Genomic DNA, 20,959 nt, shown 5'->3' with positions numbered 1-20,959 from the left:
AATTAGCTTCAATTGGATCCCAAATTAGCCCCTTGAATCAAATGTTACGATTACCTTTGTTTGGTAGTGCAATACAACTCTTCTTGAAGTTTGCTTTCATATTATTTTGGGGGGTTTGGTTACACTGTAATCTATAGTGTGGAAAATTTCTTGCTCTAATGGTTGTGTTGCGATCTTATTTGTTGCTGCATAGTTTTCCCACTTTACGGTAGGAGCTTATGACTTTGCCATCTTTCTGAAACCATCACCAATCATTGGCAAGACCCTTTGATTATCTTTGGCCATAATGACCTTCTTCCATGGCCTGGAAGGATGAGCAACTTATCTACTCTAGGTTTTCACCATTACCTTCTGCAACGATAATATCAGTGGTTTCTCTCAATGATCTTTTATTATTTATTTATTTATTTATTTTTTGGTAGGGAAAAGAACTGAAAAATGCAGCACAAAGCACAGTAAAAGCTAATACTAGACCTCAATTCAATCCAAGGAAAAACGTTATACATATAGATAATGCAAAGTAGTCCTTCAAGGTATTTTGATTTGAACAACTAGATCGGACAGGCTATAATACAACACCGATTAAAATAGAGAAATCTACTGTACCAAAGCACTTGTGTTGTAAACTAGAAGAGCACCGCCGGCAAGTATGCCGGCAAGGGTGACTGCCCAGATTGCCAGACCGGTATTACCTGCAACGGTGTTTAAATCACATAATTAGTTCCAATATTGGTTTTTAAAAGTATGGCAATACTTTGAATAATGGGATTACAGGCTTGCAACTGAATTTATGGTGTCTAAGGCTACATACCGCCAACATAAACATCACCGGAGGGAGACCAGTCCCTGGTGTCAAAGATAGGGCTGCGTTACAATCATCAGGAAAAGATATTAGGACTTCCATGGCAACAACATTTCAGTAGTTAAGCATATCTTTAAACAATTCATACGCAATGGTTGAACCCAGACATTGGAAACTCTGGAAAGAAATATGTCAACTGTTTACTTAGCAATACAAGGCAAGCAACAGACCAAATTAATGTTATTGTTGCGACCATTTAAATGGTTATAGTTTAGCAATGTTGGTAGGAGACATAAATGTTTTGTTTTAGCAAAGAGTTGCACACATTTCACTTCAAAACTTGAGTTAGTGAAGTGAACCTGAGAACAGTTGGGCCAATTTAATACTAGTTCAAGTCTTATAGCTTATATAAACACTCGAGATTGGCCTCTCCTTCATATGAATGAAAGAGCCTACATCTTCTACCCTACATATTCAGATCCCATATACACTAAAATTTATATGTTTGAATTATGACAAGCATAAGCATTATTATTGAATTAAAAACAGAAGATCATACCTGTACCCATCCACGTTAGCACCATACTTGTCAACAAATTGGTAAACACCCTTTCCCTACATCCAATTTCAAGACTGAATTGTATAAAAAAGTGCAAATTAAACAAGACTCTTCAACCTTTTTATACTAAAGTTGAAGGGGATTAGTTGTTGATTTTTGCCTAATAATAACAATTAAGAGACCATTTAAATAATTACTATAAAGGAAATTTAAAAAGAGATTCCACCCTTCTTTTTTTTTTGACAAGAATCAAAACTTATTCATAGGCTTTTGCTCTTCTTTTTGGGCACAAATGTATGAATGAGAAGAATGTTGTCAATTTGTATTACATCAAGCTAAAAGGAGGTAAAAGAAAGAAAATGGTAAGGAGTTTGGCTGCTGAACAAGAAGGAAAAGATCCAATTAGAAGAAGAGACAAAAAAGCAACAACATACCAACCTTGCCCTTCCTTCCAGAGGCATCAACACCACCCCTCAAGCTCATGCCACCATTGATTCCTGTGAAACCATGCAAATTCATCGTTAAAAGTTTTATAAAATTTCAAGCATACTTGAGGTAAAAAGGGTAATTAGAAGAAATTAGAGATTGATACTGACCATAAGGCTTGTCAGTCTTGATCTTGCCACCCTTGGCTTCAACCTTGAAAGAAGAAGGAGCCCTGGCAAGGGAAGGGACGCCTCTCACACCTGATTTCCCAACACTGAAACAAGGTTTGAGGTTGACTGAAGAAGCCATAACTGAGGCTGCCATTTCTGAGTATTGCTATTAGGAAATGCTTCTGCTTCTCACACTCACCTCACCAAATGTGGGATTTGTTCCTGCGTTTGCCTACGTAAATAACAGATAATAGCGTGGAAATTCTCAAGGCAGTGACTGTCATTTTGACACGTGGAGATGCATATGTGGCTCTTATCTGGATATTATGTTTGCAAACTGACAAGACGTTATCAGGAATCCCAGCTCCTCCTGCTCTCCAACACAATCTTCACAGCCCCATACCCATCTTCATTTGTTGCCACCTGGACTTGCTTTTATTATTTGCATATTTGTCCTTGCAAATCTTTAAATTATTCAATCACCCCTATTCGTCAATGGAATAGATTATCCTATATGTAATTTTAAATTTATTTTAATCAAATATTTAACGAATAATAATTTAATCAAATATTTAAAGAATTTAAACACCCATTAACGTCCCTAGCTATCATATCATATCCACTAAATGCCCATAAAAACCATTTCCTAGATTGAAACTAGTGTAAACTCTTAAATGATCAATATCACTATTCTATATAATCAATGTAAGATTTGTAAATATTTTTTTAAACTTTACTCCCTAGAAGCATATCTCTTCAATGTGAGATTCCCATGATTCTCTCTGAGACTATGACATCCTCCCACTTCAATAAAAATCTACCATTATCAATGACATCATTACTGCCCAAGATTTGTTCTGATAACTGTTCTAATTTTTAATAAATCAATATGAAAATAAAAAGTTTGAGGGTTGGATCAATCCAAGTAAAACAAAATACAACATAGAACGTGAAATTAACCTTTACAAAATTCAACAATTGAATATGCTATAATAATCATTAAAAAAAAAGATAGACATTTAAGGTAAAATTATAAAATAGTAATAATTCCAACCTGCATGCTCAACATTGAGTTGAGCTTATTGCAATTGAAAACTTATTTTTCTTTGGAAGAACCAAATCCGGTTTGCTCGATCATTATTATAACATGGACTAGCAGTTGCAGCCAACATGAATGGAAAGCAGTCTGCACAATCAGAATAGGCTCCTAAGCATGCCTTTCAGCTTTGAAGCTGCAGCCAAGCCGCTGACGATTGCACCTTCAACATTTGGACTAACGCAGAAGTCTCCACAGATGGCCAGTCTTTTCTTCTCATCCCACAGGCATTTCTCATCTTTTGCTATGCTTGCAGCCGGGAAGGCACTTCCCCTAGAAAATAGACCACAAGGCAATTAAAATGTTGTACATCAGTCACCAAGAGAATGTAAGACAACAGGACATGATGAGCTCATACTTTGTTTATAAATTTTGTGGAACATGACATAATGAGATAAAAACATCCTCGTCGTAAATGAAAGAAAAATATTCTTATTCTGTAACTTGTTTCCATATCATATGAGAAGTACAGAGGAACAGACCGACAGAGAGAGACCGAGGTCAGGATGATTGCTACACTTGTGGGTTATTGCATTTAAGCATATTAAAAGAAAACGATGACTTTCAAAGCATTTCATATATGTAAATCTGTAACCAAATCAAAGCAGGTTAGTTTGACAATGAGAAGAAAAAGAAAAAGAAACAGGCTGAAAAACAGCAACCAAGTCTGAAGTAACTAACAAAACAGACAACAAACAAAGAAAGGAATACAGTAGAAATATCGAGCACGTAAGAGAATTTATAGACCCCATTTCTGACAGAGTGTGATGATGCAGAGCAGCTGCAATATGCATCCCAGAAAGTATGAATTTTGTTGTTGAAAAATGATATTAACATGAAAGATGAAAATGCTATCCAGAGCTGAACCAGTGATGCAGGACAGAATGCTGTTAAGTATTTTGAAAGTTATTTCCTAGGGTTATTCGAGGGAAAAATGGATGGAGATTAATATAGATAATACTTCTGGTGCGCAAAGGACTCATACAGGGTTTAGACTGTACAGACAAACCAGGTGTTTAGCTGATTCCTTGAATGCTATCCAGTTTTGTGAACAGCACCCAAGGAATGTGCTTTGGATCCTAGACTTGAATTTTAATAGCGAATTGATTTAGTTATGATTGGTCCTTGGAAAAGGAGGTATTTAGGGTCATATGGAATTAAAATAATTGCTTACAGATAAGAAATTTTAAGTTGAGTTCCAGAAATTGGAGAAGAAAGAAAAAAGACACAGAATTCTTAGCTTTTCTCTAGGTTCTCCAAGCGTCACATTTAAGGTTGATAGCTTGCTTTACTTGACACAAACACAGAGTACAACTGCTTGTTAACCACTTGGGCAAAACTGAGCCTTTATTGATGACTCGGACACTATATAGGAAACTAGCAAGATTAATTCCAAACGACTCATAGGACATAAAAAAAAGACTAAAATAAATCCTACTACTTCTTAACTCAAAGATACATACAAGTAAAACTCAATGTCAACTAATGACAGCCTATTCAAGCTCATAACTAAGCTTCCCATCATAGGACATCATCCAAATTAAGGCTTGGACATTAAAACCAGCTTAGCAGGCCTTTCAAACACCTTTGATGGTTGCTGCCAGCATCCTCCATCAGCTAACAGAGGCCAACAAAAATTTATCTGAACTTGAATGCTAGTACAACTTATTTAAGAACAAGTGTCATTTATTCGTTAAGACAGTCACAACTACAATATTTAACATTTAAATACACTAAAAACAAGCTCATCAGCTGAAATCAGCAGGATTATTATTAGATTAGTCTTTATTTCAAACATGACAATTGAACTCATAACATGGAACGAAAAAATATAAATCTACATAAAGATGACGATTCAACACAAAAAATTACCTAAATCTATATAAAGATGACAATTTAACTCATAAAATAAAACAAAATTACAAGCTAAGATCCTTATTTCAAACATCTCCTTTCCGGTCTCCATCATTTCTTCTTCTAGTTTCTTCTTCTTCTTTTTTTTTCCATCTAAAATGTTCTTAATCAGTTGTAATATTAAGCCAACAATTGTCCTGAGAATCAGCTAGAAGAGAAACACCAGGCCACATTCTATACAAATGCAAAGTAATCTTAATCAGTTACCACTGCATCTGTCTGGGACTAAACACATTGCAAGGTTTAATCTTGTTTTCACACAGAAGAGAAAAGACGATTTATAGCTTTACTCACTAAACAAAATGATAACAAACTGCTGCTTCTGTAATTGAATTAATGACTTTAATTTATAGACTCACCATCTATGAGCTTTCTTGAAAAATGGTTGCGGAATACTGAGACCTGTGCCTAGAAATTCTTGGAGCATTTCATTGCCCACTTTTGATAATGTTTCTCTTGAAGGTTTCTGAAGGCCAGTTTGAGCAATCACATCCTTTGCATACTCCATTGTTGAATGCAATACCCATCGTTCACTGTGCATTTAAGAAGCAAGCAAGGTAAGAATGCCCCAAAAAAAAGGGACTTTAATTGCTTGGCTCAGAAATTGGGTCAGTATGCAATATACAAAAATGTACCTTGTGGAAGAACGCCCTGGCTTGCTGCTTTCACAGTAAGCCCAGCTTAAAACCTTAGAATTGGTGAACGAGAAGCCCTTTGCTGGTACCTGAATGATCAAACTTCAATAAGATGTCAAGAGCACATTGGTCAATCACAAAATAAATGGGCACAGGAAAAAATATAAATAAATAAGAAATTAATAAGAAAATGTATCTAGAAGCAAAAGGAAGTAGAAACAAAAAAAGGGGGGAGGGGATTTAAACAAATAAGCAATTTGGATCAACCAGCCACATTAATTTTGCAGAATAAAGCTCTTATTTTCGAGTTGGATGATATCTCACCATAGGTAAAGGATCGGTGAATGCTAGCATTAGAGCAAAACAAGGATTAACAGGAATATTTTGCAGTTTCACCAACTCTGGAGCCAAACTCAAGTCTGCATGGAATACAGCAGACTGATAGTGAGGAAAACAACTTGTCAATAACATATGCCATTTTCTTTGCTCTCTATTTTCCTTAAAAAATAATAAAAGAAGATGCCTAAACTGTTGATTTGGTAGAAAATAGATCCGAAGTTTACACAGTTACAAGAATATATTAAATGAACTTTGGAGGCTACTTAATGTGAAGGATACACTTCCTTATCACATAGATGCAATGAATTCACTTCACATTTCCCTCCTAGATTACTAGGTCTAATTTGGATCAGTAAGTATATGCCTATATATTTTTGTACCTACAGATTGGTAGAGTTTACTTGCTAAGGTCTTGGAGAACTTTTGAGTTGCATCAACAGGATACAGTTTATAGAACAACAAACATGTCATTTGAGTTTAACCTATTTTCTTCCTCTCTTATGCAATTCAAGTAAAATCTGCTTTCTTAGAGTTAAGCCCTAAAATTCCATTATGATCTATTTCTGCCACATAGACCCTGCAATTATTTTATTTGAAGGAAAATATGTTTCTGCCCTGAATTTCAAGCAACTCAATGGCCAGGTTCCAGCAACTATATTGCATCAAACTCTAATCATTTCACAGTAATACAACTATCAATCTTCAGCCACTTTATTTGTAACCAACTTACCATCAGCAGCAAAACCCACCACAAGCCAAGTACAGAGATCATACCCACGTCACTCATTATTTTTAGATAAATCCAGTGGCTGAGATTGATTCTCTAGATCTAACTGTTCTCAGATTTCAATCTAGCAAATGGGCTCCAATACTTGATATGAGAAACAGTTGTTTACATTTTAGCCACTTGGGCATGGGTTTTAGGATGCTTAGGAGGGTCATCATTTTTTTTCTGTATGCAATTCTGCCAATGAGTATATGTAAACTATACTCTGGTTTGTATCATGCTTTTATAGAAGGAAAGAAATGAAAAGGAACAACATATGTAAAAGCTAAAACTAGAGAGAGAAAATCAAATTTAGAATAGGGGAGAACAAATAATTAAGCTTACCAAAGAAAAAACACGACCTCAAGCAACCCATATAAACACTGATTAAAAAAATATAAAAGCAAAGCACGTAAATGGACCTTTGATGGGTGAGAGTAACTATGAAATAACTCACCTACAAAAACATTTATTGCAGTATTGTTCATTTAAACCATAATTGATGGCTGGCATCTAAACCCTAATAATGATGATTTGCTAATTTGTTCCAAAAACTACCAAGAATTAAAAGAAGATAGAAAGTGAATAGAACAGAGTCATCTGAAAGGTCCAGAGCAAAAGATGGGAGATAAAGCATAATATGCATATCATATGCCTTTGTAACAGGTCTACCCAGGGCTACCTTATAGAAGATTAAAATTGTCTGGTCTGTCAGCTAGACAGGCTTATCAAAATTGCCAAGCAATAAGACATATAGTGCAGTGACAATAGCCACAATACTGCCGAAGCATCAGACAGACTGTCTTCCTAAAACAGTCCTATAAATCATAAAGGATATCTAAACGATGAAGTAGCACGCACATGCAGATTTGCAAGAAGGAACTAACAAACATCCAAAGATAAACTTTCATACCAAGAGGGGGTAATTGTCCTGTTATTTCTGTAAACCTTGGGGAAACAATGTTTTTGTCTGATGCAACCACTCCCTTAAAATGACCAAGATTCTGTCCATCCAAACCCGTCAACAACCATAAATTCTCGTTCTCTAACCATTCAAACTTCCCGACACCCACATTAAATTTACTTTCTACTCCTGAAGAACAGATAAAGTAGAAAGCAAAGAAATTTAGATGTCTACCCAACCTTGATGAGTAATTCAAAAATAAAGCAGTCATCTTGCTACACACCAGGCTCATGGCATAATGTTTTGCAAATGGAATTCATTCCAGGCACACCAACATATTTCTTGCTTCGTCTTTCCTAAAGGAGAATTAGTTCAGGAAAATTAGTACCAGTTGAGAAAGAAAACATAATGGATGCGTACAATTTCCTTGGTGATAAATGCAATGAGACCCGCACATTTAGCTTTTCCATCTATTGAAATAAATGTGCATGAACAAATTTGATTACAACAAGGCTTAAAAAAAATATTTAGTTTTATTATGCAAACACTTTTTAGTTGGCATTAAATTATAGCCCTATATAGCAAAAGACAGAAGACTGAATCGAATGGTGCCCCCTTCATTTTCTTACTTGAACATACACCACAAGGAAAAGAGTCTGTAGTGTATCGACCAAAGAGCTTAAGAAATAATAGCAAAACAATAGAGTCCTTGCAAATGAATAGACTATCACCAGTTTTTAAAACAAACCAATTAGAAATCTGTACAGAAAAAATTGTCTACAATACAATAACAGAGCTGGACACTGACAAATTGTGCAACAGTTTACATAGATGCACTGACTTTTGAGTTGAAAAACTAAGACAATCGTAATGTCCTAAGCTGATGAATGGTTAAATAAAAGAAACCCAGACCAGCCCAATAGGTAGATAGGAAGAACACACACAAAAAAAAAAAAAACTGCAAGCAGCACACCTTCTAGATATAATATCTCTGTTCCTGGGGCTGCAAGCACTTCAGAAGCAGCTATATCAAGGATCATTAACATCATATATAGCTTTAAAAGGAAGAAAAATATGTTTCAGGCTGTTTCAAATCAAACAGACTGCTATAACTTTATTTCAAGAAATTCAAAACATCACTGCCCTCATAAACAAGTTAAAACACATAATCATGCAAATAAACAAATACTAGTAAAAGGCAGTGGACTAAAAGAGCAAATAAAAATATACTACTTTAATCTACAGAGTCATGGACACGTGTATCTATTATAATAATAGTTGTAAGAACCTGGTGTTCAAAGTTGACAAATTTGTTGGAGAAACAATCAAAAGACCCCAAATTTATTTTCCACTCAGCAACAAGGCCACTTGATTCCCACTCAGCCACAACACTCAGCACATCAGGATTCGTTACTGTAAAATAAGGAGCACCATGGTCGAACAACAGCTCTTTCCCATCTTCAGTTATCTCTCTAATTTCAAAGTTTTTCCAACCAATACCAATTGTAAATATTATAATAGCAACAAAAATCCACCCAACTATCAACTTTTTCTTCTTTTCTTGGTAAATCCTTTAAACTATTGAAATTAAAGTATTAAAAAATCCTTTTTGCTCTCAAACAACCAGCAAATAATAAAAATATAAAGATGGGTAGTCAAATTTTGACAAAGAATTTGAAACAAAAAAAAAAGAAGAATAATAAAAGGAACCTTCTTTGAGACATGCGGCCACCCGGACCTCTAGCAGAGTCAAAAAGGGTCACAGAAATTCCATTCCTTGCCAGAGTGGTCGCACAAACAGCTCCTGAAACTGTCAATTTAAAACTCTTAATGTTAAAAAAGGAAGGAAAAACAACCATTAATTGTGAATATAGAATATATAGAGATGAGAAAAGGTGGGTTATCGTTTTTATACTTCCGCTTCCCACAACAGCAACCTTGGTGACAGCGTTTTGCATCCCGTCTCACTGTTGTAATGATTTGCGCATTGCTTGAGTTGTGTGGGTGTGGGTGTTTTTTTTTTTATAGGTCACGCTAATTATTAGCAGAAGATCTTTTTAATTAAGAAAATAAGATTTTTTTTATTAAAATTAAGAAAGAAATAGAAAATAAGAGAAAAAAAATTCATAAGTAAATATTATAAATTAAAAAAATAATTAATTTTATATAGAGAAAAATAAATAATAGTTGTAAATCATTAAATACATATTATGGTTAGTTGATTGAGAATAAAAAGAAATAATTGAGTTATTAGGCACATAATGATTGAGATGAGAAAATATATTATTTTATTAATTATTGTAATTTTTATATATTTTAATAAAAAATAAAATAATTAATAAAAATTAATAAAAAATGAAAAACGAAAGAAAATAGATATTTATTAGAAATATGAGATTATATAGATATTTTATTAATTATTTTAATTTTTATATATTATTATTATTTTAGAAGAACAAAAAAATATAGCAAAAAGTAATGATCTTAAAAGAAATACATTCACAAAATCCGTAGTACATGGTACAATAACATCACCGACTCACGTTAAACACCCAGATGCGCTACAAACAAAGTTCTGAATTTCAAAAGAAGCTCTCTTTTGAGATTAATGTTTCCAAATACCCAAGAAATAGAAACTAAATCTGAACAAAACTTAGGGCGATCCTATGTAGTATAGTGATCACCGCACAGGCTCTTACTAATATCATATCACCAGGTTCAATAATGCTAAGGTAGCACACTCTGAAATATTTGCTGCATGCAGTGCCCAAGTCTACGTTGTTTCCATTGTAATGGTGAACTCCAACCATGGACAACATGGCATAATGCTCAAATCTCCGACTTCCTAAGAGGAGGGTAGTTGTTAGCAATGATAATCAACTTCCCTTTGTTGGTTATGAGAGATTTGAGGACAGTTTTGTAACCCAAAGTATATTGGCCACTCTTCATAACAAGAGCCAAACTGTTGTTAATGCTCTCATGGGTCTTTTTGGTCTTCTTAGCAGCAACCATTGTCGTCGGAGGGGAGCTTCGTAGCCAGGGGGTGGGGGGAGGGGAGTGACTGTGGAAACTACAAATAGTTTACCACTAATTTTATATATTTTTAATATAATTAATTATATATTATCAAATTATGAGATCTATAAAAATTTAAAACGTAAAGTATGTTACGAGCCAGAACTTAAGTCAAATCTTGCACAGCGTTAAACTCTGAAAATAGAGTTTAAGTAAGTCTATAAATCATGAGTATTCATTTTCAATCAAAAAAACATGTTTGATAAGTGATTGAAAATCTATGTTTATATTTCTAAGACCCACCCTATTTCTTAGGGATGTGAGATTTACATTCTACCCCACTCAATTGGCAATGCCCTCGTTACACTAGCTCTTTACCTATAGAAAAGAGAGACTCTTATATTAGTTTGGATCTATCTCAACTTTTACATCTCTTATAAGGGCTTACATTAATAAAGATTTGAGTTTACTCTGATACCATTTATCACAGGCTGAAACTTAAGTCCAATCTTATGTAGTTTTAAACCTTGAAAATAAAATTTAAGTAAACTTATAATTATAAGCCCACGTTTCCAATCCAAAAGATATGTTTGATAAGTGGTAGAACGCCCATGTTTATATTCCCAAAACCTACTTCCTTTCTTACTAATATGGAATCCATGGCAAAGTAAGGGTTTTGTTAGATTTATCCTAAAACCTGGATATTAGCCATTCCAGAGCTACTGAAATATGATAAAATATCATTGGACGAAAATGTGCCCTATTTAATAGAAATAATGACAACCATAACCTTATAAAAGGGGTTTTTTCTCTCATTTTCTTTTTTTTTCTCTTTTCTTAATTTACCTCTGACCTCTTCTTTTTCTAAGCAATTAACAACTGTCCTCCTCCATAGCCATTTCTGTCATTCGCGGTTATCATCACCAAGTTCTCCACCATCGACCATAAGAGAAACCATAGTGATTTTGGAGTGCCAATTCAGCATTGGTTGCAGTTAAATCTGATTGTTGGAATGTTAATTTAGCATTGGTTGTGACCAGATCTGACCTTTGGAGCACTAATTCGACGCTAATTGCAACCAATTTGACCATTGGAGCCCCGATCTGGCACTGGTTGTGCCTAGATTTGGTTGTTGGAACGTTAATTTAGCACTAGTTGTGACCAGATTTGGCTGTTGGATGATCAATCTAGCACTAGTTGTGGCCTAATCTGGCCATTGGAAAGCCAATCCAACATTGGTTGTGGCTAGATCTTGCCTTTGGAGTACTAATTTATCATTGGTTGCAGCCAGATCTGGCCATTGGAGCCCCAATTCAGTGTTGGTTGCCACCAGATTTGACCATTAGAGCACTGATCTAGAGCTAGTTGTGACCAGATCTAGCCATTGGAACACCGATCTGGCACTAGTTGCAAGCAGATCCAATTGTTGGAGCACTGATCTAACGCTTGTTGCGATTAGATCTGACTATTGGAGTATCGATTTGGTCATAAGCAACGTCAACTCTAGTGACACCACTAGGCAGATTGACGTTTCAACAACCAGATCTAATCGCAGCAAATGTTAGATTAATGTTCGAACGACCAGATCTAGTAAATTAGCACTTCAACATCGCTAGCTAGGTATCCAATAGTCGATGAAAAATATGATGAAAAATATAAGAAAAGGAAAGAAAAGAAGAAAATGAAAAAAAATGAAAAGATGAAAATAAAGAAAAAATATAAATTTATATTAATAATTTAATATTAAATTATTAATATTTAATAAAAATAGAAATTAAAAATATTAAAAAATAAATATTAAAAAACACAAATAAAAATTTAAATAATTAAAAAATACAAATCATAATTACTCTAAGTCTGTTGCAATGCTCAACTTCGATAAGATTTTGACCACATTCTAGGCTGATCTAGGTTAAGTAATAAAATTAAAAGTTATAGATTTTTCTCTTATCTTTCCAATGGTTTAAGAATTGCTTCATTTGGAGCTCTGTAGAGAAAGTTATGGCTAAAATACAGAAGCATATACAGTGAAAGTTTACACCTCAAAATTGCTCTCTTTTTTCCATTAAAACTCTTTCTTCATCAAACACTTACAAAAACATGCATAAATCAATAACAACTTATCTTAACCATATTAACAACAAATTAAGCATAAAATTAACTAAGATTAGATTGACTCACTTAAAATAATTAATTTAAAATAATTAAATAATACTAATTTCTATGCATTACTGCGAGAACCACGCTAAATTATTATCGAAATTAAGCCTAAATAACTCCATATTATAGAGTTAACATTATATCAAAAGGAGCATAAGAATATGGGATTCAATTTCAAAGGTCAAGAGGTAGAAGAACATTAGTAAAGGTTCAGCTTTCCAATGCCTACGTCATCTTCCTTGATAGCACAAAGAGTTTGAATCTACTATCAGTTTGCCTTTTCAACATGATCAGCCATAACCTTTATAATATGCCTTTTGCAATATCAAGTGTAACCTCCACAACTTGTTTTTTCCAAGATCAGGTGCAACATTTACCAAAACATTGCCTTTTTTAGGTTAAAGCATAACCTTTACACAAGAAAAAGCCTTTTAAAGAATCAAGTAAAACCCCTCTACCTTTTGCTTGGAGGTGTAATCAATACAACCGTGGATTTTAGTGAACCACAAACTAAAGACCTCTAGAAAAGTTGATGAAGAAGTCTCGGTTCAAAAAGGTGTGAGCTTTCACAAAAATAAGAATGATCAAGAACGGTCTAAGCTTAAGAAAGCTAAATGATAAAGATATGAACTTTAGGCTCTTTGCTTGCTCAAAGGTGGGAACTTTTTGGTCTCAGTTGTTTTTCTCATTTTTTCGCTCTTTCCTCTTCAAAGATGATTCAAAATCTTTCAAAATCCTTTTTTCTTCTTGCTTTAATGTCCTTAAGATGGATAATTATAGCCTTTTAGATTTTCTACCCGGTTGGAGTAAGTTTTGAATCATTTCTTGTATGTTCTACTTAGCTTGCAAAAATCTATCACTTCTGTAGAACCGATTCTTTATAGTTGAGTTGTCAATTCTTTGTAAAGTTTGTAGTTTTCTGTCTTTGAAGAATTGATTCTTCTATTCTTAGGTGTCAGTTTTCTATAATTGGGTGTAAAGGTGGCACTTTTGCAATCTTGAAAAATTAATTCTTTTGCCTCAAGATGTTGGTTCTTCACTGTGGATTTGTGCCAAAATTTGCATTCAAGGTTGAATTTTACCGCTCCACTTTTGTCCAGTTGTGCCATGCCTTTCTTAATCACTAAATTTCTGAGTTGTACTTTTGGTGCTTCAAGAACTGACTTCTTTTCCTTGTAAAATCAATTCTTTCTTTTTCGCCTTTCTTATTCTGCATTCTGTCTCTCCAGAATTAATTCTTTGTCTTTTAGATGTTAGCTCTTTACAAGGTTTATAGCTTCTGTCTTCCAAAAATCAATATTTTTTTTCTCAAAATCAATTCTTCATTTTTGATCTTTACTTGAGAATTGACTTCTTCTTCTCTAGAATCACTTTTTCCTATAATCAAATAAATATATTTCGTTTCCTTTTCATTTAAGAATGAAGTCATTTCTTTTGAAAACTTGATCCTTGGGCTAGTATATTAAATTTTGAAAACTTGATCCTTGGGCTAGTATATTAAGAGCATGATCATCAATATTCAAACTATGTTCAAATTCTATTAAGTTCAGCTTTAATGATTCTTTGAGGATTTTCTTCATACTCAAAAATATCTTTCAGTTTCGAAGCTCATTTAGTTCAATCAATTTTATCATGTTAAAACAAAAATAAAACTAAAAATATGGATAATTAAGACATTAGGGAATTCTACCATCTCATGAATTGTAAGGTTTGAAACTTGTTCTGTTGATTCTCTTGGCTATATAGATGTAGGTGAAACCGAACCTCTAACATTGCTTTTCATAGGATTTTTCTTGATATTCTACACCCATGTTTAATTTTGTTAGTTGCTGATTTTTGTTTAGTCTTTAGTAGATTTAATTCACCATATCCTCTCATATTCAATTTCTCAAATAACATTATTGGTTTGATCGTTTTAATTGTATATTTTTATCAATCTTTGTTGGAAACGATATTTTTCTTATCTCTTTATTACTTAAACGATTATTATTACTTAAACGATTATTATTACCTAAACGATTAGTACACTTGTTAGTGTCATTTTAATTGCATCATGTATCATCACAAATATCTTTGGTGATTGTTTATTTATAGTTACCCACACAAGGAGAATTACTAAAGTGAAACATACCATAAGTTGCTTAAAGGCTATGTTTCTTGTACATGATTGCCAAACTCTCAAGAGTTGATATAGAGTGGCAGACGAGGCATGTTCAAATATTCATACACGAGAATATGCCTATTATTTTAAGTATATCTAATTTATTATTAATTTTAACATTACATAAAAAATGTAAATAATGTGTGAGTATATATACAGATATATTTTTGCATTGCATACAATATATATATATATATTTGTATGTATGTAATCAATGCACTGTGCATCCTCTCACTGAACATATAACATATATAGTTGTGGTAACAATGCCAATAAGTAGTGATTAGCATTTTTCTTTTTCAGCCTTATCTTAAGGTATATTATACTGTCACCATATTTTGTTTAACTTATAATTAACACATGAAACATGTGCCACCCATGCAACTTTCTTTTCGAATTTTGAAGACTAGTACAAGTCCAAAAGTTAATTGGTTTCTTATTTTTCTAAAAATAAAAAAAATTTAAATTTTCACTCTTTTATTTTTTTTAATAAATTTTTTAAAAAATAAAGTTATGCCATGTGTTTGCCACCTATCATTTATTCGAATAACGACGTGATATTTATTTGGGCACATAGCACATTCTAATTGCCCCTTGACAGATCATATTTTTTTTAATGGAGTTAGATATTGGGCCAAATTACTAGCTGGAATGAAAGTTCAAGTACCACAATATTGTTTTAGTACAAGTGAGGTATCACATTAGACATTTTCCTAAACTTTGAGCCAAATGTGACATTATCCCTTATATAAATGAAGGCTGTACTGTTTTGGGCCGTTGGGATAAAGATGTTAACTAAAATTTAAGAGATTAAAAAATTTTAAAAAATTAAAAAATTAAAAAATTTATTTTTTGAAATCTTAATTACTCATAATATTATAATAAATAATAATAAAAGTTAATCTTATTCAATAAAAAAAAGTGAATATGAACATTATATTTAATTTGAAACAAAAAATGTATAACATATGACTCTCGGGCATCAAACGATTGGAGGATATATTAGCTTCTTTTGAGCACACAATTAAGCCATAACATGTTCATGTTAAGTTGATCTTTCTGTGTATTAGCTTAAAGGTTGTCCTTCTCTTCCCTTAATTACTAGCTTACCTCTTTGATGAAAATTAAAAAAAAAAAAAGAATTCCAGCTGGTTTAGTATGACCTTATTAGCTTAATTGTGTAAGACAATGTCAAGCGTTTTTTATTAGAAAAAAAGCGGATTAAATGTCCTTAAATAGACAAAAAAGAAATGCAGATATGAAATATGACATGCATGTATGTTCATAGTAAGAACCATGTACTTTTATTTAGTTGACGAAGATATATAAAGCATGTACTTTTATTTATTTTATTTCTAGCAAGTGAATGACTGCCAAAGAATCTTGCTCAGAAAGTGTTGGTTCTTAAGGACAACCAAGCTTGCTGGTTTCCAACTTTAATTGATGATATGCAGAAGTGCACCTTAATTTGGCAGGCTCTGTGCCCCTGTAACTTGATCTTTGGACCCATTGATTGCATTGAAGACTTGTAAGCTCTCACTCACAGTTCAGCTTACAGTTGCTAGGACTATGACAGTATTTATAGATCCGGGAGTCTATCATGTAAACCCTAGTACCCTGTCTAGTCATTTATCGTTTCACTTTCTTTTTATTTGTTAAACAAGTGATCAATAGACCGAGTCCAATCCGGTCTATTGGGTTGCTTTTGAATAAGATAAGATCCGTTTATTTATATATTATTTGATAATCGTTAACATCAGTTAATTACACAACAGTTAAAATCAAACTTGATAATGGTGAAAGAAAAAAAAAACCCACCTATAAGAGCACTTGTTCTTGATTTTGCTCTTTAATAAATGTTCATTTGATACTAAACACATCAAAGGTGAAAAGAACTACATTGCCGATCTCCTTATCAAGCCTCCACAAAATCCAAAAATCATCCTCTTCATCTACTTCCATTCATGTTAACCCTAATCTACACCCAGGATATGCTCCTAAAGTCCTTAAAACTTTTCCTGAATGGTACTTTCCACCAGCAAACAGATCAAATGTGTTGTTAAATGACAAAAACCAGGTTCCGTTTTTGGTACAAGAAACAGGAGCAAATAGAGTGCTTTTATTTTTAGTTCAACTCTCATCCTTTAATTTTCATTACTAGTCATTCAATATAGACAATGAGTTATTAAAAGCATAAACAAGAGATTACACTCCTTAAAACTATATAAGCAAGTGTTACATCAGATTAAGAGTCTCTCATGCAAAGAAGTACGTAGTAGATATAACATCTGCATGGTCAACAGAAAAGTAGCCACACGTCAGAACTCAACAAAAGCAAAAAGTCAGAAAACATTACACACCACAAAATGATCTTCGAGTACCAATTAGAAATATTCAGCAGATATGGTGGATTAATTGTAAGACCCTTTGGTCTTCATCTAATATATGTCTTCATTCATCATTTACATTACAATTTCGCAAAATTCCTTGATGAGCATAAATGTCTTTTATAGAATTTAACCCATAAATACCATATTAGCATTTAGTTTGAAATTGCTAACTTTTGTATATTTCATTAACAAAGCTCATGAAGGCTCAATAGAACCATGGCGAGCCAATTTTGCTGAAGATCTATAATGATTTTTCATTTTAGCACACTGGAAAGAACTTATCATCACAGGAAGTAGAACTTCCCATAGGATAGTGATCGTCATCTTCTTTAAACTCCATTACATTGCCAAAAAAGGATCTGCGACACAGCTTAGAGCATTTTCCTCAATATGGGTTTATAGAACTTTTAAATCCAATATTTGAGAACTAGACGGAGAATAAAGAACACTTCAAAGGAGAATCAGCCAGCTTAACTGGGTCATTTCAAACCATATTTCAAACCGGGTCATTTAAGAGGGAGAAAAGAGTAACTCTGTTGAAAGAAAGAAAAGGGAGAAACTTTAGTTGAGCAAAATTGTTGGGCCACTTTATTCTACAGAAACGAATGATCTTCTTCTCCTTCCTTTGGATTTAGTTATCTCTTTCTTCCCTTGAGGTATGATTCAGTTCTTGTCTTTCTTCTCCTTAAAACTTGTGTTTTTCTGGTTGTGTTGAGTATTTCTTTTATTTTTCTTTTTCAAAACTTAGTCAAAACAATTAATCTGTATGTATTAAACCTGGAAAATGGTGTAATCAGTCTGACTTTGACAAGGCAAATGGGTGAAATACATTGCATCACATCTTGTGCTTTGGGTATATATCAATATGTATGAATTGGATGTTGATGTTTTACAGCTTTCGTCCAATGTTTAGTACAATGATCAGTAACATAAAAGGTTGCAAACTAAGATGTACTTTGGATATTGTGTTTCTTTTTGTTATTTTAACTAAATTGCTTATGATGTAAGTTTAAAAAGAGTTGAGAGCTGTTATCTCGAATTTTGAAACTCTTTTGTTATATCCAATCCTAGCAAGCACTTTACATTTTATGTATTTGTCATAAAGTTATTGTTTTCTTCGATTCTTATTAAACAAACAATTTTTCAATTTTTTGATGTAGACAAGAAGCCATTTTTGAGAAGTCATTAAATTCGGAAGATTTGTAAATGTGAGTTGTCTATCCTTGTAGAAACTTTGAAAAACAGTTTGTATGTCAATCATTTGTGTTATGATTGCCCCAATGTTTGTAAAGTTTTGTTTTGTCATACCTTTATCGAGCTAAATTTTTATTATATAAATTATTATTGATGTATTTGTGCTTGCTTAGAGACCCTTAATAAATACCCAGAGAAAATCATAAGAAAGTAATTCTTTTATTGTTTTAATGGTTACATTTGCAGCAATTTTCAGTCATGTTTCTTCTGTGCGTGTTATCATTTTTACTTGCTATTGTTTTCATGATATTATGGTGATTTTATATTTCTAGGCACTTTTTTTATCATGATTCTCCGTTTATTATGCATTTCAATCTTTGTAAATTGCTCTCATTTGTATTTCTATCGTTTTACTTTGTTGTTGTAGCTCTGCTTCCATGTATTAGAGGAATTGCTGATGACTTGATACAAGCATACTCTTGCCATTAAGCTAAAGAACCTTTGTTGATGTTTTGTGCTTTTGCACATTCTTTTAAGGTAAAATTTTTTTTAACCCTTAAATATAAAATATTTTTGAAAATAATCTTTCAGATAATTTTAATTGTTTTAAGTTAAGAGAAGAGATTTTGAAACAAAAATGCCCTTAATAAGATATCTTTATTGACTCGTACTCTCATACACGTGCAAAATGAAAAAAAATAATGACAAAATTATGAAAAATAACCTTCTTCATAAGGTAATTTCATAAGTAACCACTCATATAAAGTTATCTGTTTTTATCCAAATATATGCATGAGTAGACCACAATGCCCTTAAAAACATCCTAACAAATTAAGCCCATAGAGAAAAAAGAAATAAATACTCAGCTATTTCAGCTCGCTCATCTCTCTCAACTCTCTAAATTGTATCAACTCTGTCAACTCTCTGTTGAGCATCATCATCATTAGTTCTCTCAACTCTCTGAGCTGTATCAGTTCTGTCAACTCTCTATTGAGTACCATCATCATCGTGCTGTGGTCTATTTCTCGACATCTGATCATACTGTCGTCAATAAATAGACCCTATAACATAGATAGCATCAAGATATATTATTGGGTTTATTACTGCAATACATTAATTTTTGAAACTTTTGATGTAAATTAAAACATAAATTAAAAATATTGCTCAAAATTGTTACACGCCACGCTTCTATAATGCACATAGCATAGAACTGTATGAATCTTTATCAAATTTACTGCCATATTTTGCATTTTATTTACATTACGATACTTTAGGTTTTTTTCCTTTCCTTTTTATTGAACTATGAGTTAACATAATAAAGTTGATTAAAGTTTGTAGAATCATGCACACTTCCTTTTTATGCTAATAACATTATTATATTTGGGGACTTTTTGGAATTTCGTATGTCTCATGTTTTTGTACTTTCACCTCACTATAAAATTATTTAATTACTTAAAATAATCTTTATATTATATTAACAAGTAATAACTCTCACGATGTAACGCGGGTCGTGAACTAATTTTATATAAATAAAAAAATGATAATAACAAAATAAATTTTAAAATTATGAAAAAAATTTCATTTAAAATCATATTCTTTTTATTTTTATTAATTGAGCTCCGACCCATTATTTAGTATCAAATGAATCCGATTTGGATGGACAATGCTAATGTGACTAACAGTCCAATTAACTCACTTATGTTAGAATAAGTCATGTTGTTAGCTACATGAATATTTACCATTCAAATTGAGTTCATTTGACACCAAATAAGGGCTTGATTGATATAAATAAAAGTTTAATAGACTTTTATCGTAATTTGAAGATTTATTTAATCATTATGCTTAAGAAAATCATTTTTTTATTACTCGTAAAAGTTCATTTTTGACTTGTAACTAGGAAAGGGACCTCCAACATTGGGGCAAGTTAAAATTTTTTTTTAGTAGACTGAGTCTTTACATTTAAGTTATAGCACATCTTAATATTTATATAGTAAATCTTTATGAATAAATTAGAGAATATAATATAAGAAGAAAGGACCTTAAATTACGTAACTTTAAAAGTGATTATTAACAAATCATACAACTAAAATATTCGTTCATACATTAATTAAACAAAAATACTATTATTTTTTAAAAATAAAACATATAATTTCTTTGGACAAATATATAATTGTAATTATATCTACTATATAAAAAATACTTATTTTAACATTTTATATTATGAATTTGTAATAATTAAATTATCAATTGTTTTTAATAATTATTTAAGATGTAATATACGAGCATGAATATTATTTCATTGTCCATGCCAAGCTCCACAACTCTCGTTCCCATAATCGTTTATTTTTTATATTTCTTATTTCTATTTTACTTGTAAGCTACTATTTCATCTTTTTCTTTTCTTCTGTTTTCTATTTGCTATAATTTT

General features: G+C 32.4%; 2 protein-coding genes and 1 pseudogene across 5 annotated transcripts; all 3 read right to left on the bottom strand.

Annotated features, from left to right (window-relative positions):
• Positions 1-456: 456 nt before the first annotated feature.
• Positions 457-2,190, bottom strand: PSBR (photosystem II subunit R). Its single transcript, XM_021433137.2, has 5 exons — positions 1,958-2,190; positions 1,800-1,858; positions 1,362-1,417; positions 812-864; positions 457-692 (listed from the first exon to the last, which is right to left on the bottom strand). Exons 1-5 carry the CDS (start codon positions 2,109-2,111, stop codon positions 598-600), a joined length of 417 nt encoding a protein of 138 aa, XP_021288812.1. The 5' UTR covers positions 2,112-2,190; the 3' UTR covers positions 457-597.
• A 618-nt stretch (positions 2,191-2,808) lies between these two features.
• LOC110419995 (uncharacterized) lies at positions 2,809-9,653 on the bottom strand. Of its 4 annotated transcripts, XM_021433135.1 has the most exons (9): positions 9,527-9,653; positions 9,322-9,421; positions 8,900-9,083; positions 7,895-7,967; positions 7,621-7,800; positions 5,927-6,021; positions 5,603-5,691; positions 5,327-5,500; positions 2,809-3,326 (listed from the first exon to the last, which is right to left on the bottom strand). In XM_021433135.1, exons 1-9 carry the CDS (start codon positions 9,567-9,569, stop codon positions 3,152-3,154), a joined length of 1,113 nt encoding a protein of 370 aa, XP_021288810.1. In that variant the 5' UTR covers positions 9,570-9,653; the 3' UTR covers positions 2,809-3,151. The 4 variants fall into 4 exon arrangements, with proteins under 4 accessions (XP_021288810.1, XP_021288809.1, XP_089640102.1 ...); XM_021433134.1 differs by lacking the exon at positions 9,527-9,653 and having other exon boundaries at positions 9,322-9,479; XM_089783976.1 differs by lacking the exon at positions 2,809-3,326 and having other exon boundaries at positions 5,323-5,500.
• A 622-nt stretch (positions 9,654-10,275) lies between these two features.
• LOC110419616 (large ribosomal subunit protein eL30 pseudogene) lies at positions 10,276-10,623 on the bottom strand (annotated as a pseudogene).
• Positions 10,624-20,959: the final 10,336 nt, after the last annotated feature.

This window comes from Theobroma umbraticum, unplaced genomic scaffold (genome assembly GCF_002168275.2).
Source record: "Theobroma umbraticum cultivar Fairchild unplaced genomic scaffold, ASM216827v3 scaffold_67.0, whole genome shotgun sequence".
NCBI classification, from domain to species: domain Eukaryota; kingdom Viridiplantae; phylum Streptophyta; class Magnoliopsida; order Malvales; family Malvaceae; genus Theobroma; species Theobroma umbraticum.
The sequence above is the reverse complement of the archived record's forward strand: the minus strand, read 5'-3'. Positions and strand labels throughout refer to the sequence as shown.